The following is a 26,406-nucleotide window of genomic DNA, read 5'->3' on the forward strand; positions in this document are numbered from 1 at the left end:
ACCACTCACCTGTAGATGAACCACTTCGTTCCTCAGTTCTCTTATGTAGGAGTGTCAGTTTGTTCTACTAGAATTTCCTATTGTTCTATTTACTTTCAAGTTGCCCTCAATCTCGAATCTGATTATTTTGTGATCCGGCATAAAAAACTCATCTGCCATCCTTCAATTCTTGACGAAGCCGCTCATCAGTGTTACCTAAAATAATTTATACAGACATAACGTTTACTACCTCTTGTCTGGTGCTGGTCATGGATGTTAGTGTGTTCCCTATGTTATGTATTTCTAACTTATTATTGGGAATGAATTCCTCAAGGTATTCACCTCTTCGATTAGTGTTGCTGCTTCCCCAGACTTCATGGTGGGCGTTGGAATCACAGCCGAGAAGAAGTAGTCGCGCATTCCTCTTGCAGAACTTCGCTAGTTTTACGACTAATTCCTGTGGGATCCGGATTTCGTCTCCTGGAAAGTATCCTCAGGCCACGATTGGCTCTCATCATGCAAGCTCTTTGTTTTTCACAAGAGGAATCCCAAATTACCTGCATACTCCCTCCTTGCAGACCGCGATTCTGATCCGGTATATCCAGGGCACTTCAGCCAGCACTATTCCAATGTTATACCTGAAACTCGCCCTTGTTGGGATTACTGCAGACGCAGTTTTTGCATGGTGGAGGTTTACTTGAGCTATTTTAGTGAGGGTCATCGACTCCATTAGCGCTTGGAGCTCTTGTCTAATGTCGGAATATTGTCCTCCTCTTCCGACATTGCACTTCCTTGCGTTTCGCCGTCTGACATTGCACTTCCTTGTATCTCGCTGTCCGACTTAAGCATTAGTAGGTCTAGGTCAAGGTCGTTCACCTTCTCCTCTTCCATGGGCAGCAGGCTCATTTCTCCGCTCGGTCCTGTCCTTTGAGCCATATTAATTCCTTCCTGAACCTCGGTATGGTTTTCACCCGACGTGCCCTTCGAAGTATTCTTCCTTGGTTTCTCTCTGTGCACGTGCAGACGTATGCTACCATATCTCAAATTTATGAGGCGGTTCGACGGTTAATTGCCTCTAGGGATTGATTGTCTACCCCGATTGTGAGGAGTTTCTTTTGTTCTCCTCCTTGCTTCTAAAAACTCTCCATAATCGTGTGTGGAGATCCGTGTTTTGAGTGAAGAGTAGGCGTGAAAGCTTCGCTGATATTTCCGCTTTCTTGGACTCGCCTCTTTCGCCTTACGGGCGGCTGTTTCTGGTACTCAAGGCTTAGATTTGTCCTGAACCTTCTTAAGGATCTCCTCTGGTTTCAGGCATTCCTTCAGGTAACATAGATACCGTTTAGCACCTGCGCCTCTGAAGCCTGTCTCCTTCCTGATGTCTGATATGGTGAAACGTTCCCGTGCTCGCCCCTGCCTTTTGAGCGAGACCTTTTCTTGGTTGCTATCTTTGCAGTAGACTAATGTGGATGTTGACTTCACTTCTTGGCGTCCCAACTTCTACTTACCTGCCTTTTAGTCTTACGGAGATGTGCCTTCGCTTGATGGGTCAGTTTCTGTGTAGTCCAGCTTGTTTGTTGTTTTTAATATTTTTCTCCCTCACAGATTATTTATTTGAATCCCACGACTACGAGCGCTAGGAGGTCCTCCGTGCCATAGTCCCCCGTAACACGATACGGTCAGTTTTACTAATCGAGGCAACCACGAGAGCTCCTTATCAGACGCGTGCAAATGTATACAAGATTGCGGCGGTCTATATGGGGTACTGGTCGCTAGGGCATACCCTACAATTCGCATTGTCGAAGCTGCGAAGAAGAGAGAGAGTCAGGCTCCGGACACCTTAACCTTTCTTTGGGAACATCAGAGAGATTTCCAGCTGCAGGATGGGAGAGGTGCTTTTCTTCATGAATGCCAAGGGGTGGCTCTGAAGATCAGGCTGGACTCTGCCTCCCTGCTCTCATAACAGCAGTCCCGGTCTTAGGAGTTTGTGGCATCAAAACGGCGCACCACAGCACTAATTGGGCAATTGGAGGCGCCACTGATACCTACCCACCTAACTCTCGGATTGGAAAACTTATTGTTAGTTTCTATTCTATAGAAAGATTCAATAAAATAAATATGTCTCTATACAAAAAGAGAAAGTATCCTCTCTGAAACTTTCCAGCGCAGCTTCCTAGATTGAAACTTTGATTCGCAAAGAAATTTTCCTATTTCTTTCCTCCAAATCTATGTATATTTTTTCAGTACTCTAGATTTCGACCATCTGATTTGATGATTACGCAAATCGCCTATCAGATGCATTATATTTATCATTTATTGTTGTTATTATGCAATTGGTGTATAAGCGACTCTTAATACGTTAAAGAGTGATACGAGAATTCTGGTTATCTTGATTTAATAATTATAATTTACTGTAATCAGCAACTTGACTGATAAGAATTGTAAAAATTTAAGCTATCTGAAATCTTTTTCTGAGTCAAACGATAAACTTTCCACTTGTGGTTTTGCTAAAAATATTTACTCGTGCACTGAAAAGTTATTAACAGAATGAGTCATATCCCATTGTGAGGCATAGCTGATGGTTTTATCAGAAATAATTATATTTTACATAGCAGTTATTATTCACCATAAAATGTTTATCTAAATTTAGAAGTATTGGGGTTTTTTTATGTATTGAAATAAAACCTCAAAATTAATTTTAATGCTCAGTCGATAATTTTTATTTTGTATTGGTAATAAATTAACATTTTTGAATATTTTCGCTTTTCTTTTGCCAAACTGTCTATCTATTGCGTTTTAATCTTGAAATCGTCTTGAAGATTATCCTAGGCATGAAGTGTTCTTTTAACATTTTATCCTAAATGCTTATTCAAGTAGATAACGTTAACATTTACGAACAAGCAATCTAAAGATATTTATTTCCGTTCATTACGTATCGTATATTAGTATTGAGAAACGTTACCAATTCTTCCATTTTGGAATACATCCTATCCAAACTTCATTACCTTATAGTCCCCAAAGGGAGAACACTTCACATATCCTTTGAAGTCCCCCAGATACGATCAAATCCTCGCTTTAGTTCACATCATTTCAGAATCGACTAATGACTTTATAATATTTTTCAATTTTCATCTTCGATAAATCCCTTGGAACGAATTAAACCCTCTGATACACAGGGGGGTTTCAAAATAACGAAATTTACGTAAAACTGTTTATTGAGGATACAAGCACATAGTTCTGTTGCCCAAAATAGCCATGCATATTTCTCCCTTGTGTAGTTCGCACTGGTTTTACGTTTCAATGAAACTTTTGGCTTAAAGTCGTCGATATGGAATGAATTATTTAATTTGTTCCATTCCAGTGGTAATTTTGTTCGTCAGCAATCGACCGACCACTCCGTCTATATTTGTTCCAGGATGTTTCATCGGAGCCTTGCCAAGGGCGCTAAATATTTCAGGGGATGGAATTTGTGTGTGTGGATGGCTACGCTGGCCCATATATCGCGAACTTTCTCTCAATTCTGCTTTAGACAATATTCATTTATCTAGATTGAGGGTGAAGGGCCAGGGTTATGTGTGCGGATGCAAAACCAATTTAAATAATTCATAAATTCGGATCTGTATAGATATAACGTGTTGTTTTCGGCCAGTAATAAATTTCATTTGAAAGTTGCTGGGATTTTCCAGTATTTTTTTAGCCTTGCAAAGAGGAAAGTTATTATAATTTAGTTCAGCTTCATGCGTTTCAGAATTATCCTTTCATAGTGGGAGTATGACTTTAATTTTTTCATGCATCAGCAATTGTGAAATTAAATTTTCAAATTAATTGTGATATTGATTATTATTTTGATGTTTTATAACGCGCCTTGCGGCTTTTGTGGTAAATCGAATTCTGAAAAAACTTGACATTTAACACCCATGTAATTACGGTCATTCGTATCAAAGTATGTGTGTGTTTGTTGGTTTGGTCCTCCGGAGACTCCGGACGCTCAAGATGACTCCTGAGATAGGTTGGCTATATTGTAGAAGTCGGTTTCTGGCAGTTCCTCACTGCAAGATTTCGGTCCAGGTTAAAGAGCATCGAAATTGTGCGGTACTACACTAACAGCAATTTTTAATATAGAAAAGATGGAGTCTTTCTATTAGCAACTATACGCAGTTCAAGAGTGGTTTAGGTAAAGGTCATATATAGTCACAATGGGTGATCTAAATGACAAGTTGGGCTATAACAAAACATTGCTGGCGCATGCGATGGGAAGCAATGTTTTTGGAGACCGTAACAGCACCGATGAGATTTCGACAATTTTCACCGCTCGAACGAACGAACGAACCATACAGCTGTGGTTCGAAAAATTTCGGCCGGGCGATATGAGTGGACAAGGCAAGCCATGACGACACCCGGGACGATTGATTGACAAGGACCAGCTGCGTTTGGTGGGGAAATCTGACACACACGTATCTGTAAGAGACATTGCAGAGAAATCGGGCTTCCACTATTCAATAGTTTCCCGGCACCTGTAACAGTTTGGAAAGATGAAGTGTGCGGTACAAAGGTTCCGTATGAATTTACAGAGCAAAACATGGCGGTTCGAGTGGAAATTTGCAGTTCTTTGCTATCCCGAAACAGAAAGGATCCCGAGTGAAATTATGCGGTGTTTCCAACGATTAATTATTTGAAATAATAAAAACTTGTTTCTTTTTCGTTGGTGTGAATATTTATTATTGCAAATACCGATATTTCGGGAACCACTTGTTTCCTTCATCAGTGCTAACAAGTTTCTTGTTAGCACTGGTGAAGTATCCACTATTCTTTTTTCCATGTGGTGAAATGATTAATGCAGAGAAAATGCATCGGAAATTGCGTATTCAACAGCCTAGGTTGCTCAACAGAAATATAGTGATACTACTTCATGACAACGCATGACCTCATGTGTCCAGAATAATGGCCTAAAAATTAAACGACCAAACAACTCGCCGGAGAATATTGATATGCACTGGGTTGCCATTGAAAATGTCTTTATCCATGGCGCGGATATGGACTTGTCGGCCACGTGCCAAAAAACGTTGCAAAACCTGCAGAAACGTCGATGTAAATCGGTGAACTAAGAAGCGACTAAGTGCAGTGGTGAGCGAAACTTGCTTTAACTGCATTATTTTGTAAAGGTGCGGGAAATGTACTCGCTTTAGTTCCATTATTGTGAAAAATTATGGGAAATCGTTTAAGTACATATAAGTATACCTTGACAAAAGGAGTTGTACCATTGCGCTGGTAAGAAAACCAAAAACTATCGCAAATAGAAAGAATTTTGCTATCGTTCCTCTTTGGTTGTAAGCCTTTCGATGGTCTCATAAGGGACGCTAAGAGTGGATTTCTCGTCAACGATGATGACCGCCAAAAGAGCTGGAAGGAGCGCTTCACCACGATTTTGAATTGTATAATATCCGATAAAGTCATACATGCAACGCTCAAGCAGACGTGCGTTGATCAACCTCCCCTCTCTTAAAACAATATACCAACAATATTGTTAGTCACGTTATTGACAGATATGACACAAAGTACAATTTCAGAAGAGGTGAAAATCTTTTCCTTTTGCTTGAACCTAAGTACACTCATATGAAACTACCATGTAGTACCTTTTTGTCATATTTTTTAGTATCATCATTTTCCCGTTTCTGACAATACTGGTAGTTTCCTCCAATGGCCTTAGTACCCAAATTAGGATGTCATATGTCATATTCAACACGCATAAATCGAGTCTCCCATTTACTTTACTGATGTCAAAAGATGGACCGATGACATACTTTTTGTGACATTTACCCAGAGAAGTAAAAAAACAATAGCTGACTGATGCACGAGGTGGGTTATATGTGCCTTCTATAGGTAAAATAATGAACGGTAATCCTCTATGAAGGAGACAATTCTGACTTCTTCATGGCGTTGATCAGCATGATAAACACGCTCAAAAGAGAAATGGGCCAAAAGTTATTGAAATTATTTAAATCCTTCTCTGTTTGCGTAACAAATTGAGCATGAGAGGCGGGATTGCAACTAAATCACGTAAGTTGTACTGCTCCCTCACGTGTTTTAAGAAAAGTCCATTTTTTTTTAATCTCCACTCTCAAACCTCTTTTTGGTTGCGACTCATAACGAATGTAGGCCATGTGTTATTCTACGCTGTCTTTCTCATCTCCTGGCTCCATTTCTCCTATTTCCTGTAGCAATACATGGAAGTTACCGGCATTTGGTCTCCTTCTGAACCATATATACGTGGCCTGCTTAAAAACCAGCTTTAAGTTGAATCATTCCCAGGACTTTGAGACGGATCCTTTCCTATTCGATCTAGGATTGGATAGCGCCTCCTGATATAATATCTAGTATTCTCTAAATTATCGTTAATAGTTATTGTGCCCAGTCTGGCTTTAAATTGAATATGCCTAATCTTGAATTTGCAGTCATGATTTCTGCGTGAATTTAGTGCACCCTAAGCCATTATAGTTTCTCAATACCCTATTAAAGTGGATTTTCTGACACACCAAGGGCTCGTATATACGACGAGGGTATCCTTACTCCAGTGTTTAAATTTTTAGAACCCTGCTTGGTTCGATAAATAAAATGTTCTTTAGAGAAAGAGCTGCTACTATCCACGGATTTTGTGAAATGAAACAGTTACACATCCAAGGGTTATTATATAAGAAAGTCGTACGTGTTTCATATTGATGAAGTGAAATGGAATCGAGACTGGACGCATCGAAAGGACGGATTGTTTGTTCTTATGCATCAAACTTTCAGATGGTTCTTTACACATTTCAAAATTATTTAGCTGCTTTCTCCCATTAACTTTTTCAGACTATTCATTTAAAACGGCGCGGTAACTAACTGTCTTCGCTGCTGCAGGGTTTAAAATGGCGACAGTTTCATTGACATAGGGACAAGAAAATACTTTTTTAACAATAAAGGTGTTTTTGTCTCAAAATAGTTCTGGGTTATAAATTTCCCAAAAGAAAAAACATTCTGGAAGACATTACCTACGAAAGGTTTGATCAAGTCTCTCTTTGTTAAGGAGTTGCATTTCCAGCAGTATCTTGCTCTAGTACATAAGGTCAAAGAACTCGATTCGGCGAAAAAGACTGTAAGACCAGAACCTGAGAGCTACGATCGAGAGGGAAAATCCCCGATGGATCACATCCTCAGTCGATGATTCCGCTGCCTCTAATATTCGGTTTTTACGGTCTTTGGAGTTCTCACCCTTCCTTGGCATCCTCTCGCCAAAATCCATCCAAAATGGAGGATGCTTTTGGTTTATTTTGACAGTTGGTTTTACTGTTTCGTATGATTCAGATTCTTTCTTTCGCTTCCGATCGATTTTGGATAATATGAATATGTTGCATCACCGAGAAAATTTTTCACGCGACCAACGTCGTCTTCCTCCTGTTTTTCTGCCGAGTTATTCAGGCTATTTTGATTTCGAAACTCTTCGAAGCTGCGCACTGATTGGCGGTGGCACGAGGCCATGAGAAAATGTCCTGCGAATTGGGTTGATCGTTCCACGAAGGTTGCAGCTGGGTGCTGTTTGACGAGCTGAAATATTCGGACTCGAATACATATTCAGTACCTCAGCGCATACAACAGCTGTCTGCTTCAAATCGTGCGGCACAATTAAATGACAGATATGACGATCTTCGGAATGATTACAACTTTTACAAACTGGTACATCGACATCCTTGCCGATCAACCAGTTCCTTTTCCGCGTAGAAACATCAGTAGGAAGGGGAATTCTAGGGGACTGTGCACTTATGAACACATCCCTTTCGGAGATTGACTAGCGAATTGATACTAGACGTACCTCCAGTCTGTTGGGCGTATCGAGTGGACCTCTTTTCGTGAGACTCTTCCTCAACAGTTTAAAGACACATTAGATGATTGGGATATCCGAGGCTGCACCCAAGGTCCATGCGAGATGTCGACAGTTGCCTTAAGATTGTCCCGATTTCTAGAGTTTCTTAACGAAAGAAAAATTGGCAGAGCTGTTCTGTGTGGACTGAGGTCCGACGTACAGAAGAAACTTCTCAACTTTTTGTCTAGTGCGATTTGGGAGCTACGGAAGTTAATGTAGTTGATCGAAGACTGAGAGGAGCTTCTCTCAAACTGAGGTTGTGAACAATCCCACTGTATTTCTGCCGAAAGTGAGCATGCAATGCATTTCAGGAAATCCTCAGTTTGAAAGCCAAGATTTTGTTTCTGATCTGGCATACGTCAAACGACTGCTTGGACTATCTGCTAATCTTTTGCTACGGTAGCGAGCTTTTAAACACCGCCAAGCCCCTATGTCCAAAATGTCGTGTCCCAGAGACGAACCCCAGTCATCGCAGCGTTCTTATTTTGGACGCACTTGACACTTGAGGGATTGAAGTGTCCAAAAACTCAATCAATGTGTAAAACAATATTTGCTGTGACCCTCAGTGCGGTTTTTGCCCGATTTATTGACAAATCAGTGTAGAAGGTGCCGTTGAAATATTTGTCCTGCAAAACCTTGATATCCAAAGCGTAAGGTTTTGAGTTTTTTTCATCTGGAAATAATTCAAGTTCGTTCTAAAAGTTCTCTCCATAACGGGTAGATTTTAAATGTTGATAATTATGCTCAACATAATCAAAAGCGTCGCTGTACTATAGATCGATTGCTATTCGCAGTCTTGTTGCTTTCCATTCAGAAGGACCGAAATGAGTTTGATTGACATCCTATAGAGGATATAAATCTATGAGATGATGACCATTCACTAAATGGATGATGAAACTCTTAACAGTCTATAGCAGAGACATAAATTTCCGTTCGCATAAACTGGAATCAACAACGAGCAATTTATCATTTCCAAACGAACAAACCTCGTCCTCCGTAATTTAGGCCGAACGGACAGCAATTCATTTCATTTGGGGCGAATTTATTGCATTTGCCTAGGTTTTGTTGTAGAAAATTGCATTCTACTAACCTACTAAGGCTCACTCCCTTTCTCTTTCTGGTCCATGTTTCGGAATTCCTTGTGACGATGCTATTAAATTTATATTCCAAACGAAACGATCTGTGTCTGGCATGATAATTTTATCTATCGTTAATAAAGTTGTTCTTTTTTTCTCCCATATCCTCTGTCGCTTGCATGCGGATAAATATCTTTCCGACGACTTAGATACACAACTAAATGATTCTATCAAATTATCAGGGAGATATGAATGAATGTCGAGGACGACAAGATGCTATTATGTGCTCCGGAAGATAGTTTATATACACTACGTAACTGCACTCGTTCTTGTTTTAGAATTTGTTTCTTGATGTCAAGTTATGTCTTCGTTTAACACTATTATGTGATAAGTGTTACTCTATAATGTTAGTGGGTATACATATTTAAAAATGCAGTTCTATCATAGGGAAATTCCCATTTCTCAGTTGAACTTGGCTTGAGATGAGAGAAAAAGTCAATGATAAGCGCTACCCTCTCGACTATTTTTATAATTTAAAAAGGGAATGTGGGGAAACTCATATCATATTCATATTCATCCGCCGTTTTTCTAGCATAGGAAAATTTATAAAGCATGAGTAGTTGGCCATGGTAGAATTATAAATAGATACAGCACATCTCTGCTCTGCCATAGCCTGAATGTTTCCATTTCTGCTGCGAAATCCATTTTCTAAGCCCACTTTAAATTCACCATAAATCTGCATCCGCAAAATTGAAGTTCATGCTAATTTAAATCTTTTCACTTTTTCCCATTATACCCGGATTCATGCTACATCCAAGTATCCTTGTTGGCTTTTTAGTTCCGCTGTTGTCAGGTGCTACTTTTAATATCCATAAATCTCTTATGCACTGCTCCTGAAACGATATGCTGCTGTCACAAAATCGTACCATTTTCTGCTTCCTTTTTCTCCAACCATCATTTTGTTAGTTCATGTTTTCCCTTGGAGTGATGTTTTCCATAGTGTGAGGGATAAAAATGGAGCGCACATAGCTTGAGCCGAATTGAATACTAAGCCCACTACTATTCATATTTAATATTCCATCGGCGGCAATGTAATTTCTTCTGGCAATATTACATCATTCACGAACATTTCACTCCCATCCCGTTAGGCTTTTTATCCCCCAGAGGATATTTTAGTGGGCCGTCGCCAGTGAGCTCATAAATACATACTGTTAGATAACATCCTGTTTAAGGGAGGTGTTCCAGTTGTCTGCTGGAATAATGTATATGGCAAGAACATACATATGGGATTTATAGTATGGATATTATCCGTGGCTATTGTTTAGCAAATCCACATTTAGAAGCAAACGTGTAGTGCTTTGCTCACTTACCATTCCCTCTTCCTTCGTGCTTTGCATTTTTATAGGCCTCTAGACATGCTAGCAATAAATGAGATTGATATGTAACGGCTTTAAATTTTTAATTTATCCATCACCATCCATATCTGACTTTAAAATATATTTAATGTAAACCCCGCTTTCATCCACAACAGCCCGGTAAACAGAATATTTTTATTCCTGGTTTTCATATATAAAAAAGAGTAAATTGTGCTCAGGTGACCCACTTCCATTATAATCTACTGTTGTAAATATTCACTATTGAGGTTGTCCACATTTTACTGAATCATTTTTCATAAATATTAATCAATATCTTTTAAAATTGTAATAAACTCTCTTGCAGTCTCCTACACTTTTACGAATCAGAATGCTTAACAATTCTGTCAACTATATCCTCGCATTTGGCTGAATATTCGTTTTTCATGTTATCAAACCAGGGTATTCCCTATATATTTAAGGTTTGTCTGTCTGTCTGTATCATCCTTTTTTAGGTTTTGTTGAAAACAAAACATTAAAATCGGTTTACTGTTTGTCTGCTTGTCCGTCTGTTTGTCCCACAACCTTTTCTCAGACATGGTTACGCCTATTAACATGAAATTTGATAGAAAGGTGGCAACTATGAACGCCCACGCTTCCAGTGAGTTACATCATTCTACGTTGAATATGAGGGAGGGTCGCCATACATGCGAAACGGGGGTGTACAATTTTTTTCAACGGGGGGGGGGATATCAATTTAAAGGTCTCGATTATTACTTTCCGAACCATGTATTAGTTTTGAAGCCGATTCCAAGGGAGGGAATGAGGGAGCCATAAATAGGTCACTTAAATTAAGGGGTCATTCTCGGAAATTACCCAGCATTAAAATCTGAAAAAATCATGATGATACCCCTAGATGACACCTAGGCCCCGAAATACCCTTCACACTGATCTGCTATTTTTAAAATTTATTGCGAATTATTTAATTATTATTTACTACAAACTGTTATTTCAAGTGCAACACTTGCTGGTACTACCCTTTCCATGAATTGGATCTTCGGTCAAGACAGTATCAATGGTTTCTCTGCCCTTACCAAACCCATACTGTCGATCTGAGAAGCCTCCTTGACTCTCAACGACGGGAAGCAATCTATTATATATTACTTGCTTCAACATTTTCCTCATAGTATCTAGTAAACATATAGGTTTATTGGAGGATCAGGACCAGGAGGTTACGTGCCTTAGACAACAGTATCAACTTTGGCCGCTTCCATATTGTACCGCTCGTGCTGGGGAAATAATCCCTGAATGATTTTCAACACGACGGTAACGAACGTGATCTGCAGAGATGACTAATCTCTAAGTCGCCCCACCACAACTCTTTATGCTCTCTTTACACTCTCTTCAGAGCAGAGCTCCTTAAAGCATTCTCTTTTGCTCCATTGAATGACCAGTTTGGAATTTTTGTGACTTTCATTGTATATATACCCTTTTAGCACCCGATCGACTTTATCGTCCTTATCTACCGGCCTCTGGGTCGTTCGTCTGGCTCGGTGGCAAACTTATCGAAGGCCAGATTATTATTTCACCAGTAGTTGGGTCTTCTGCTGATGAATGTGCATATTTTAGGCATGGCAACGTCACATGCCTTGAAGATGCATTAGGTGACATGAAGAGCTTTTTCTGTGGTGTCGACACCTCTAGCAAGTTAAGCCAGCCATACTTCCATGAAGATCTGCTCATCGACTATTTTTGCGGATCAGCCTAATGTCCCGCTCGTCTTTGAGTGCGTTATCTGCCTATTGTATGGCTGTTCCTTAGTTTGAAGTTAATTGCCTGTGGGTGTAATCCTCGCTAACGTGCCAAGACATACAACGCATCAGCGCTAGGCTAATAAATGTCAGGTCTACGATTGAGGCAGACCCTTCTTTCCGGAAGATACTTACATTGCCTTCGCTGACCGGAACAATATCTAACTGGGCAAAATCCTCTAACTGATTTAGGCCCTTTGCGTTATTCTCTTTGCAATCACCTTCGGACTTCATACCTTTCGGTAGTGAACAAGACAATGTGAGGCTGGGTGGGAGGTAGCAGTTGTATACGCTTATTTTAACCCACACAAAGCCACTTGCCGACTGACTTATGGTGTAGCTTTCCTACCGCAATCCCATATACTGAAAGACCCCGCAATGATCGATCGATGTCGTTGATGCATGCCTTCTCGAAGTGTACAAACATGAGGCACTTGAAGCACTCATTAAAGAGATCTGCTTTCTCAGACGGCAGAAAACCCATCCGATTCGAACTTTAGGACTCTTTTTTCTATGAGCCCTCACCATATCTGATGTCTTTAGCATTGATGGAGATCGAAAAATGGAAGAGCTTCTTCTGAAGTGGCCAATCCCTTGATCTTGGAGAATCTTTGGCGGTTGTCCTTCTTGGACAGATACGGTAGGTGTTGAAATCGCCTTCGCGGACCTCAACTATGACAATGGGTTACAACCTTGGCCTAGGAGTTTCTATTTTAAATTTTGTAAAACAGGTTCGTAGCTACTCCGTAGCTGCAGTACAAGTACAAGAGGCAGGAAGGACATCGGTTAATTTAAGATTGAGTTATTAACAGTTGAATTTTATGGACCTTAGATCCCGAAGATCAGTTAAAAACGCCGTTAATGAAGATTGGATTGTCTTTAAAATTTGCTTAACTGGAAATATCTAGTCAACGGTGTATTGTTCGATTCAGTCGGCTTGCTACTCTATGTTAAATTGGGCACCGTATATTTTCAATCTTCGCCCGATGATCTTCGTCGGGATTTTATAGGACGTACACGCAACTTAATCGATCTCCTGTTTTCCTTTAATCCCAACGGAAAATGATGGCACTCGTTAGATGTAAACGGACTCGCAGAACACATGTTCTCGGCAAAGTTCCTGACAATAGGTTCAACCGTTTTAGAGTAAACTGGATGTGATAAACAAACAGGCAAACAGATATTGAGTCGATTTTAATGAAGTTTTGCTTCACGCAAAACCGTAAAAAATAGACAATTCGACGCAAAATATAATTGGAGTCGATATCCCTGGAAATTGAGCCGCACACAAAAAATGCATCCACGTAATTCAGACTGTTAATCAAATAAGTGTAAAATCAAATCTTTTGAAATCGTTCCGCCAGCGAGAATTATTTATTCCTTCGAAGCAACCTCTTCTTTACATTTCCTTCCTCAAAATGATTCAAATGCCGTTTTTCTGCTCCTCAGAAGGAAGGATTTTTCAAAAAAGGCTTCAAATTGATTCTCCTTCGATGGATTCATCCTTTGGTGGTTGATAGCGAGCATGGTGGGCAGAGCCATACTTCTGTATCGCGACTCGACAAGTGCATTGAATCGGAAACCATAAAACCCCCGGAAACATAGGCAGTTACTGGATAAGTTAAAAGTATATATATATTTGCCGACAGGTGTCATCACTTCTAGGAATTTGTAATTGTGCGCGATATACTGAAAAATCGCTTATAACGTGTTGAGTTCCCTCAAAGAACTGAAGTTGTTGATTGCGGAGGTAATCCAAATAAAAAAATTTATCCGCCTGTTCCTGGGACCCATGCAGAGCAATCAATTTGCGTACCACGAGCTTCGACATTACTTTATTATTGCAGAACATCCCATTTTAGCGCCGTGTGCTGACTGCTATTCTCGCCTAAATTCCTCTCTACCTTGATGTTTACATGGCTTACCCTGAGGTGGGAATTATTTTCCCAGCGGTTGCAATGTTGCAATGTAAAGGTCGACGTAGGGCCCATGGATCGGTGACAGGTCTTTATTACAAGACTAAGAAATCGCGTATACTACAAGCTTATCTCTCCATTGGTTGTTTCTTGTATTTTTGTCGTCTTTTGAAGGTGTATGATGTATTTCTTCTTTTTTTCATCCCAATGGCAACGTATAGAAAAGGGCGTACCTCGTTCTATTTAAATGTCAAGTGTTCTTTTGAGAAAGATCTTTGATTACATAAACTCAAATTCTTTATTATAAAGTAGGCTATACCGATCCACGATGGTACAACTCTGTTATACAGACTTTCAAGTGTCACCAAATGATAATTTTACAAATTTTCTGCTTCCCAATAATCCTTAAACCAGCGTCTACTGTAAACATCTCAAGCTATTACTGAAGGTGTACGCCTTCAGTTTTGAAGTTTACCACTGTAGTCCACTGGAAGCAATTATCTTACATTACTCTTGCTTTATCAACTTATATAGAGATCAAAATCAAGACGATACCATTTATAGCCTGTAGACAGTCAAAGATGGGTTTATTTCGATATCCACTTAATAATGCTTCATTTTATGGTATTTTTCGTTATTTTCGGTATTCTTAATTTTAACTAAAGAATCCAATGACATTTTTACCATCGAAAACACTGTATGAGTACTAAAAATGGTAAATTTGGTGCAAATGCTGAAAATATCTGTACATGCTGGCCAATAGATTTACTCCACCTGTATGGTTCCAACACTGAATAACTATACAAATTTGATCTCAAATAAGAAAATATCTGTTCTTCTGTCTGTTTCTATGTTCGCTATTTTCTGAATGCTTAGGTTTACCAATGGAGCAAAATTATGTAGACCATTACTACGGTCGAATGGAAACTGTTTCGTAAACACTGTGCAGTGGAAGGGGAGAATTAGTATCAATATAACCAAGTATATGATTCCATCCTTAATCAAATAAAATAAGTCGGGAAACCGGAAGCTAGACGCTTCAGGTATGAAAGGTTTTGTGTATTTCTTCTATAAAGAGATTTGAGTGTACATTTGTCCCATTAGCATGTAGCACGTAAAATGTGCATATATTATGTGAAAATATCCACTTTCAAGTGATATTGACATTCATAGTCTTGAATTTGCGGAGGAGCGAAAGTTTTGACCTAGCATAACTTTGTTAGTTATAGTACGATTTTCACCAAATCTGGCAGGATCATGCTCTATGCTGTAGCCTACATTGCTGCTTTTATGATTCTAGGGTGAACTTAAGGGGGGTTTTCCTGTCAATTACTAAAAATTATAGTAATGTACTAGTATTAACTTTATTTGAAAAGGTATCGGTATGGAGGGTATTTCGGAGCCTAGGCACCATATAGTGGCAGCCCCCTGATTTTTTTTCAGATTTTTCGGTTTGGTAGTTTCTGAGAATGGGTTCGTTAAAAAATGATAACTTTCAACCCCCGCACTCCCCACCTTTTCAACAAATGTCAAAACCGAGACCGGCTTCGAAAAGTACTAACCAAGACCTATTGATATCCCACATGATTATATTTGATGAAAAAAAAATTTACTCCCCCCTTTTGCATGTATGATGACCATCGCCCCCTTAAATTCGACGTACAAGGATGTAGCTCACTATATGCGTGAGCGTTCACAGTTTCCACCTTTCTACCAAATTTGGTGCCAATCGCTACAATCGTCTCCGAGAAAAATGCGTGTGACGGACAGGCAGACAAACAGTAAACCGATTTTAATAAGGTTTTGTATTTACACAAAATCTTAAAAATCTGTGTTGAATAAAATAAAATTTAAATGTACCCCTACAATTCCTTTTTTTTTACCTGCATAATCTACAAATTTCGCCCCTGGATGCTCTTTTCTTTTCATCTGAGCCAACAGGTTTTCCCAAGAGGATCCTACATCTACTAACATTGGATAATTATAACGCTTGAGAGTTGACAATCTTCATCTCCAAAGGCTGACTTCGAAATTAATTCTAAGCATTGCCAACAATTTTTGTTTCGCAGGGTTCCACTCGAACATCTACGACCATCCCCTTAATATGTTCTTATCCTGCCCATTATTTCTCATTGTTTGCGATAGTATGTATCCTATTACAACATTAACTAATAACCTTTTCCTTTCTCCCCATTACAGGCTCAAAGCGACGACGATGATGGTGGACCGGACGATGTTGCCGTCAACGTGGATGGTCGCGATGGATTCATGGACGACTTCTTCAACGAGGTGGAAGAGATACGGGAAATGATCGACAAAATTCAGGCAAATGTCGAAGAAGTCAAAAAGAAACACAGCGCAATATTGTCAGCGCCACAATCCGATGAGAGTAAGTTTTTCCTTTAACTTTCCACCAATCGCCATAAACCCACATATTCTCGTACATACACAACACATTTTCGTTAGGATCCCGGGCCCATAGGTACATAAATGGCTGTGCCTATTACTCCATATTCTTGTTCGGGGAAGCGATAATGAAATGTTTCGATAAAAATGTTTTAAGTTGATTATAATTAGATGTGATAAGAACGACATGGGATATGAAAGGATATGTTTTACGTTATTAGGAAATTATGGGGTTTTTGTAGGACGATGTGTGTGTTGTTAACATGTGATGCTATTCATGGCCATGTCCTGGGAATATATGACTACATGGCTTCATGGTTAATTTGCAAATCGTTATGAGTGGAAGTGCTGTTCCATTAATATCTGAAACAACTTTATTTGGGCGGCATAACTCTTGTTCGTCTGCGAATTGATTTTTTAACGCGACGATGGATTCATTTTACATTCAGAATATATATTGCTCGTTAGGAAGGATTTCATGTTTGTTGTAAATTATTTAACGGCGGCTGAAGAGTTGCGAAAGTGATTTATTACGATAATTCGGTTTTCCAATTTTGCGTTTTCATAATCTCGGTCGGTGTCTACCTTAGGTGTCAAATCGATAAACTTCACAAATAAAATTTCACAAATCTGTATGTTTCAGGTTAATCGAGTCAATAATATGGTCACCATAAACCCTATGTTAGCAATAACGTGTTGATCATATCTACGTGCTATAGTCGGTTTTCGCTAATGTACATCAGCTTCCCCAATATTTCCTCTACTGTTTCCTATCGTGTGATCCTACGACGAGCCTCATGAGATAGTAGATTGTATTGCATGCCATAGCCCGCAATGAAATTGTCGATCTTTTCCATGTGTGACCTATTCACTGTCAACTACTGGTCAATTTGTCGACGGATATCTGACATGTACGTCGATGAAGTTCTTCGTTTAGTATTATCTCTGGACAGATTACTCCGACGGCACGATGGGTCGATAAAGGCTCGGATCTTTCAAGTAACAGTGGCATTCACACTGCTCCGATATATCATCAGAGAGAGAGCATTGTCGCAGGTCAACTTTAACTTGATGTGTGTAGCGAAGGTGAACTTAACGTTCGTAATCCATCGACTAACATCAAGTTCGGGTCAATGTTGGCAAAAACAAAGGAACCTAGATAGAGAAATTGTTCGGCACTTTCAATATTCTCAAACTGAATTTTCTTGGTATAGGTCTCGGGGCGTATTCTTTTTTCTTCCTTTTTCCAAATCTCGAGCCTTTTCTTTTCCTCCTTTTCCCAAATCTGGTTAAGGTCGATGACGAGAGAATAAACAAATGTCATCAGCTAAGTTGAGATGTTTCAGGGAAGATGGCATAATCTATTGAATTACTGCACATCCTGCAGCCAGCAGAGATTTAAACATGACACATTGGTTCACAATGATCTGAAGGTTGTCAGTGTGATACGTTATGATCCAGAAGGGAGACCGGTGTGCTCGCTGTCGATCAAGGAGCACGCAAATACATATCTTTTCAATTGTAGCACTCCAAACGGAATTTTATTCTTCTTCGGATTCTTACCCTGCGTGGATCTACTATTCAAAGCAAACTAGGGGTAATATTGATTTATTTCCAAGGGCTGACACTATTATAGAGATTACATTATTTCTCATAAAAAATCAGACTTCAAAGGGTTCACAATAGTCTTTCTTATCGCTAAATGCTAGTAAAATTGGAGATGCAACATAGACTAGCGCCCAAAAAGAAAACGTACAATGGAAAATATAAATATAAGAAGAAGAATGAAAACGCGTCCTCGCTCATAGTTGCGGTACGGAGGAAAGACCATTCCACTTGGGTTTCGTGCTAGGCCGATACGTGTGCCAGTTGGTTCAGTGTATCAGCGGCAGGTACGTTCATTGCGATGGTAATGCAGTATGTGGTTCGCATCTCCGCTACACCGCCACATCACTCCAGCTGGAACTACGCGGAGGAACTTGGGACGGCGATTCAGCCAATGATGTTACCGGGCGAATCTGATGCTTCGTGAACACTTTGTTGGAGTGTCCCCCGTTTCGGCGAATGGTTTCAGGCTGGGCAACGGGACCCACTTAGGGCTGCCCTGAAATTCCAGCTTGTAGGAATGTGCCCGTCGCCCCAGGACTTTAAAGGAGCCCTCATATGGTGCTTGTAGCGGCTTTTGAAAAGTGTTCACCATAACGAGGGTTCGCAAGCATGTCCTGCGGTTCCTGGTGGTGTCAACCTCCGGCGTCGTATATCGGAAAGGTATTGAAACCGCGGTTTTGAAACCGCGTTCTAGTCACTGCATGCTGGAGTCACTTAATCGTGATCTGGTATCTAGTACAGGGTCGGCGGGCAGACGCATATTCTTTCCGTACGCCATTTCAGCGGCGCTTACCATGAATTCCTCTCGCTGGACTGTGCAAAGGCAACCACGACGGATCGTCGCGATCCATTAACGCGGCCAACGTTCCACCATCCCATTAGTTGGCTAGGAGACGCTTTGTCGGGCTTTTGTTTAAGCGCGAACGTAAGGTGTTTGTAGTCCGTGAATATAGCGAACGGCCTGCTTTCATGGGAGAAACGGAAGTATTTCATGGAGAGGTACGCGGCGAGTAGCTCACGATCGCAGGGGCTGTAGTTGCGTTGAGTTGGGTTTAATTGCTTAGAAAAGAAGCTCAACGGTTGCCAAGTATGGTTCACCTGTTGCTGAAAAACAGCGCCTACCGCTGTGTCTGAGGCATCGAAGAATAATGCCAGAACATCAACCAGCTATTGCTTAACGGTTTCCAATGCCCGGACAGCGTCTGTAGACCATGCAACCCCTTTTATTTTAGGTCCAGACAAGTAAGCATTAAGCATTGTTTGATGGTGAGCGACAGGGAAAAGTTTTTGATCGCTTTAACCTTTCCCAGGTCTGGTTGAATTCCGTCAGGGGTGATCATATGGCCGAAAAATGTCACCTGCTTTTGTAAGAATCTGTACTTTTCAACGTTTAGGACAAGACCGGCCTCAAGGAGATACACACTAGATGGCCCATATGCTCAGAATCGGAAGAAGAGGCGACTAAAACAGCCTCCATGTAGACGAAACAGAAGTCCAAGTCTTGTAGAACAGAGTGGAATGTTTGCGCTGCATTGCACAGGTCAAATATCATCCTGGTGGACTTGAATAGTCCGAAAGATGTGCAAATAATCGCTTTCGATATGTCTTCGGGAGCTAAGGGGGATTTGATGATACGTCTTTGGCAGATCCCCCTTCTCTTGAAAACATAGCAATTAGTGAGATATTACGCAAAATCATGGATGAGTGGAATAAATATCGGTCAGGAATTATCTGAGCATTCAGTCGCCTGTAATCTCCGCTCCGTGTTCATTCGTTTAAGGTTTAAGGGCCATGTGGAGTGGCAAGGACTATGAGCTATTGGAATGGTCTACATATACCCTCTTTCATGAGATCTGCAAACTTTTTCTTTGCAACACCCAGCTTCTGGGGTAATAGGGGGTGCACTTTTGGGAAGATAAGGTAGTGTTGATATGGTACTGCACATAGTGTTTAGCCGGCTGTGGTAAGCTACTTTCAGTAATGTTGTTACTGTATTCTCGAAGAAGTGTGCGAATGTGAGGGTCGACAATGTCCTCAAAAACAATCGAAAGAGTGTCGTTTGCTCAAGTGTTTTCCCTGACGACTTGAATGAGGTTGCGGGTTCTAGTAAGGCTTTATTCTGCAGTTTCACCAGCAGCCCATAGTAACAAAGTTAATCTGCGCTTAAAATGTTGGTGCTGATGTCTGCCAAAACGAGCCGCCACGAAAACGTTCGGCACAATCCGAGATTCAGGTCTGTAGTCGTAAGTATGGATTGGAGTGGAGTTCGCAGCCGCCAGTCTTAAGTTCTGTGGTATTAGTGTGTTTGGACCGGATACGGGAAGAACCGACACCTCCGCGCCTGTATCGATGACAAAGCAACGTCTGCTCAGGGGGTCAAAAATTGTACGGCGACGTGGTACTACGCTCTGGGTAGCCGCCGCCGAGGCACACAGCAAGCCTAGTTTTTTGTGTTGAAAATGCATAGACTGGTATATTTAGTTGTTTTATCCACAAATTTACGATTGTACCAGCAATTGAATCCGTGGTTAGTTTAGAACAGGTTGGGAAACCGGAAGTTGGACGCTTCAGGTATGAAAGGTTTTGTTGATTTTTTGTGTAAGAATATTTGGCTACTTGATCATCATTTTCAACGGCGCAACAACCGGTATCCGGTATAGGCCTAGTATATAAATAACTGCAGACATCTCGGTTTTGCGCCCAGGTCCACCAATTCCCTATCCTTCAAATCTGTCTGGCGTCCTGGCCTACGTCATCGCTCCATTTGAGGCAGGGTCTACCATGTTTTCTTTTTTTTACCATGGATACTGCCCTTATAGACTTTCCGGGCATACGGATTACGCGACCCGCCCACCGCAACTCATTGGGCCGGATTTTATCCACAACCAGGTGGTCGTGGTATCGCTCATAACTTGAGTGCCAAAATTGACACCACAAAATTGCATGATCGACAGTTAATCTCAAAATTGGCAAGTCTGAAACAATAAATTCAAAGTGAATTTTAAAGTACAAGGTTTCTTACGTGACAGCGTTAATTAAAAAATGGACGAGGAAAAAAAAAATGTCGGAATTTCGGACAAAAAAAAAATTTAGAAAGCGCCCATTTTTAAGATTTTCCGTGAATCAAAAACTTATTAGAATCGATTCAATGTCTGTCTGTCTGTCCGTTTATTTATCTGTCTGTCACATCCGATTTATTCGGAAGCAGCTGAGGGTACTCTAATGAAATTTGGTGTGAATATGTGGACTCTGAATCGCCTTACATATATTAATTGGTGCCATTTTCTGTTCAGTTTCAAAGGAACTCCTGATACATGCGAAAGGGGCGTGTGAATTTTTTTTACAAAATATGACCATGTGGGTTATCAAATGAAAGGCCTTGACTTTTCGACTCTGATCTTATTTCGGATTTTGGGTGAAACATAGGGGAGTGAGGGTTCAAAATAAAAATATGTGCCCCGAAAAGTGTAACAGGTCTCGTTCTCAGAACCTATCCAACGGAAAAATCTGAAAAAATCACAGTAGTGTATCTATACAAAATTCATTCCATTGGATACCTGTCCAAATAAAGTTCATAATACTATAATACCATATTTTGGAAATTTACCTCAAAATCCTACTTAAATTCATGGTAAATGTACAAATAAAATAAGAATTTGGAAAACGCAAAAAATAAATGATAGATTTTTTTGAAATTTGTACTGAAAACTACAACCTCAACAGCACTAGATCGGCTTTCGCTGCGTTATCTAAAGTGAGTTAAGTTAAAATCAGGGAAGAGATAGCCTCAGCAATCATAGTAAACCACCACTGTATTGTCTAGAGTTGAATTAGAACATGGCGATCATTTTCGATGCCGCGCTGTTAACCTAAGGTTCCTTTTTTCTTGAAGGTGGTTCTATTGAAGGTGGCTTTTAAAAAGGGCTAGTCGATAGCTTTCAATTGACAAACAACCATCGAATTTCGTGTCGACGTTTTACACAAGGCCTTAGGAAGATAAACCCTTAAAAAACGTAACATCTGAATGCAGCTCTTTATTTCTCAGAGATATCAATCGACAAAATTTCAATAATGAACCCATCAATTTTTAACTGGATTGAAATGGTCAATATGATTACCAACTCCCACAACTTTTCATGACTAACGTCCAAGTTATGCCGAAGATAAGCCTAATCTTGACTGATACGATTCTCGTTAAGTAGAAAAGATAAGAAAATGAACCGAAGGAGGTGAAGATACAAACGATTAGCGTGACTATTGCAATTTTCTCACGTATTTATTCCACGGTAAAGGAGGAAATTCACTCAACTCCAACTGTTGCAACCATAGATCTATCGTGCTTAAGGGTAGTCCTGCATTTAATTATAAATTCCTCCTGCTACTCCCTTTTGAATTTATCGAAGTTACGTGATCCAACGCCGAAATAGACTCTTCCATGGTAAAATTTGAAATTAAAACGCAATCCTGTCAAGTCAAAACATTCTTCGCTTCGTCACATTAACATAAATTTTCCGGCAATTTTCACATCTCCACTGGAGGCGGTGGAAAGAACGTTGTCGGCATGTTACTGTTAAACACTTAGCTACCACAATAATTTAACTTTTCTCAAATCATATCATTTTAATTTGATTACATTTGAATGAATGGGACTCTAAAGTGAATGTAGTGTCGTTTTATTTCCTTTAATTTAGTTGATATGGCCGGGCTTGTGTGCGGCTTCGGGCCTACAATACTTGATTCCACTAGCAGGGGTAGACAGGGCTACATACACAGCAGCTGGAGACTGAATTTATGTGGATGCAGGATACAAACATACAAAACTCTATAAAACCACACAGAAATCTTCTGAAATTGCTCTAAAAATTACTTTGTGTGATATTGAAAGAGTGCTCGCTAACTTATCAAGCTCATTATGCCATCAGGCGGGTTGATGATTTTATCTTTAAATTGAGTCAAGTGCTTATCGTCTTAATTGTATTTAGTTTAGCGTTAGTCGGGGGAGGAGGTGGCAAAGTAAACAGAATATTTCCGAAATTAAAAAAATTGCTTAATTTTCCCGATAATGACTTTGGAAGTAAAGTGAAATTTAATGAGTTGTACACAGGGGACCGATGTTTGGATCAGTAATATTTGCCTTCCACCCGTGGTTAGGGAAGTTTGGAGGCTAATCAAGTCATATGCAAAGTTTTTGGGAGGGGGGGCTTTTTTCTTTCTTCTCAATATTCACCGCAAATATTATAAAGTAATTGAGTTATTTCATATAATGTAGAAATAAATGCAATGAAAGAAATTGGCAATTTCCTTATTCGTTCATCACGAGAGGTTTTGCTCAGTGTTGTTTCTCTAGTTTTTAATAGAGCTACCGTAGAATGCGGCTCCCTAGAATGCTCGCTTCCACCAATTCCAGCGAGAAATTCAAAAATATTAGCTGGACATTCTGGGTCTAAGCAAAGTAAGTCGGTGAGGCTCTGGAGAGTAGTCCCCTCCCATTTGCCGGAATGTGTTTTTCTATCTTAAAAACAATGGAAGTAGCTTCCACCGCCACATCATTGGTGGCACATTGTTCGCCTACAGAGCCTGCCACAAGGGTTGGATTTCAACTAATCGCGATCAACAGTAGATTCAGTGATTGTCTTCTGGATGTGCCCAGTAGGAGAGGCGCTTACATCGGCCTCGAAATGGATCACCATCTGATGGTTGCTTACGTTCGCTTGCGTGTTGCGTCCGCCACTTTTGGCACGGTTGATGAACTGCGACCCCCTAAGTTCCACATTGATCGCTTGTATAATCCAATTGTTACTCGACATTGGGAGACCTATATTGATGGTCGAACGGCAGACATACTGAGTACCCCGCCTTAGAAGCATTGGGCTGCCATCAAAAATGTAATTTTCTCGGGTGCTACACAGGTCTTCGGCCACGTCCCGAAGGGGCGTCATAAGATATGGCTGACTGAGGAAGCGGATCCATGAACGGAAATGGTTGAAAGCTCCATTGACCGCTGGGAATGCTGGCGGGCGTGCCATTGCGCTGGTCAAGTCGTAGAGGCAATGATTTAAAAAATGTATACCGCATCATCAAAGAGCTTACATGTGGTTGCAAATCTTTCGACGATCTTGTGAAGGGCGTCAACGGTCGACTTCTTATCGACGACAACGAGCCATTGAAACGGTGGCAAGAACACTTCATCACGGTTCTTAATCGAATCGGTGAAGGGCCTCTTGTGGATGAAATGGCTAGTCACCCTAATAGGTGGACACGGAGTGTTCATCCGAGTAGCAGAGAAATCATGTCGGCTATCAATGCACTCAAATGGAGTAAAGATACTGGGCTTGACGGTCTCCCCGCAGAGTTATTTATCGCTGCACCTTCAGTTACTGCAGATCTGATGCTTCCACTCGTACGGAAATCTTGTGATTTCGAGACTCTTCCCTGAGAGTTCAAGATGGTGGAACCTGAGACGATGATCGTTAAGCTTCCAGAGAACGACCTCCATTTTGAGTGGAACAATGGCTATAATAATCCGCACAAAGAACATCTCGAAAGCTTGATCGACAGAGAGCAGGCTAGTTTCCGCTCCTAATCCTCTTGCATTGACCGCACCAACACCATACGGATAATTTTGAAACAGTGCGCGGAGTTTAGATCATCGCTTCACCTACTCTTCATCGATTTCGAGAACGCTTTCAATAGCGTGAACAGGGGGTGTATCTGGTGTGCTCTAGGCAGGAGGGGCATTCCGGAAAAACGGATAGCCGTTATCAGAGGCGAGAGTGATGGCACACAATGTCACGTCCTGCGCCGAAGTAAAATCTCGGAGGGTTTTGAGTTCCAAAGCGGAGTCCGCCTGTCGCCGATATTATTTCTTCTTGTTATCAGTGACGTTTTCCATGTCGCCTTGTCGAGGGGACATGGAGAAATTCAATGGACTATGACATCTTCCCTCAAACACCTCGACCACGCTGTATGGTCTCCCACCGGGTCATGGTCCTTGGCGAAATGGCTTTGGATTTGGAAAAAGCAAGTAGAGTTGGACTGTAGGTAAACACCAACGAAGCTAAATTTTCGGTAATCGCACTCTCTCTATCTGCATTAATAGGTAGAGCATTGAAGGCGTCGGTCAATTACTATAGCCAGGAAGTGTGATTTCTGCCGACTGTGGTACCGAACTGGATATTGCCCGACGTATTAACAGTGCTAGATCCGTTTTCGTTGCCCTATCTAAAATCTGGAAATGTAGTTATCTCAACACCAATATCAAGTTGAGACTGTTCTATGCTAGTGTTGTTCCTGTGTTGTCATATAGGGGTAACACGAATTTTAGTTATCTGGTTACGCTGAGATACGCATTCATGTTTCTCCGCGGTAAAATCTGTAAAAGACATGATCTCTATTTCAATGGAAAACCTGCACTTAGTCCCTATGGTCTGCAAAAAAGGGACGCAACCCTCTGCAGAAAATGAGCAATTCTGGTAATTTTGGAGATAACCATACTGGAGGCAGTAGACTTTTTAACTAATGGCAGGGTTTCACATCTATAAAATTATATTTATGTCTAAAAACATAACGGTTAACCAAATTAACTTGGAGTCTGCCAAAGCGCCTGCCTTTCTACTGGCAGCAAGGCTGGAAAACTTGCAACGCTATTCTTGAGTTTCGTTTAACAAAATTTGTGATATTAGAACAGTAAAGAGGGCTAGCATCCTTCACGATGAAAGATCCAGAAGACCGAGAGCCTGTAGTTATCCGCCAGATGCCTTAGCAAAAAAAGTTTCAATTTGAGAACAAGTTTCCCCAGACGGAAGGATGGAGTACAATGGACCACCACCAAAAAATGGGTAGGAATCGTAACGGACGAAAAACATCTGTTTCAGATCTAATCTGGTTGAAGCAAAAATAATTTTATTTTTGAGGATTAGGACTCCGCCAATCTTCAAAGATAAAATTATATCTTCAGTTGTTTGACAATAAACTCCAGCTTGTTTCCGGAATGGCTGTTGTCTTTTCTATCCATTTTCTCGTTTCATATTACTGAGTTCTGCAAAGACAACAGGTGCTAAATGAGATAACTCTGCTAGTTCAGCTTCAAGTCCGACAATTTGACTTTGCCGAAGTGCAAAGATAATTATCGATTGGCTGTTGGTTTCCGATGAAATTTAAATTATTCGTCTTTTATCAAAATTCTAAAGTATCATTCCCATTCAATCCTCAAAGTAACAATTATAACCCTGAACCCTTTTCGCTTATCGTTTCGCGTTACAAATAAAACCTACTTAGAATGCTCACTATATTTTGGTGGTATATTTTCTACTGTAATTTCCTACTGAAAGCTGGTTTTTGTTTGAAACACAGAAACACTGGTCAGAG

General features: G+C 40.5%; 1 protein-coding gene across 4 annotated transcripts in view; it reads left to right on the top strand.

The window, feature by feature from the left end:
* Window positions 1-26,406, top strand: part of LOC119647207 (syntaxin-1A) — a 212,770-nt gene that overhangs the window by 104,145 nt on the left and 82,219 nt on the right. For all 4 annotated transcript variants that reach the window (XR_005248812.1, XR_005248811.1, XM_038048029.1 and 1 more), the window contains exon 2: window positions 16,225-16,414. Coding sequence is in view for 2 of the 4 variants with exons in the window: in XM_038048029.1 (XP_037903957.1) it covers window positions 16,225-16,414 (190 nt within the window). In the remaining 2 variants the exon portion in view is untranslated. The remainder of the gene's footprint in view (window positions 1-16,224; window positions 16,415-26,406) is intronic.

The sequence above is a fragment of the Hermetia illucens genome, chromosome 1 (assembly GCF_905115235.1).
Source record: "Hermetia illucens chromosome 1, iHerIll2.2.curated.20191125, whole genome shotgun sequence".
Classification (NCBI taxonomy): Eukaryota; Metazoa; Arthropoda; class Insecta; order Diptera; family Stratiomyidae; genus Hermetia; species Hermetia illucens.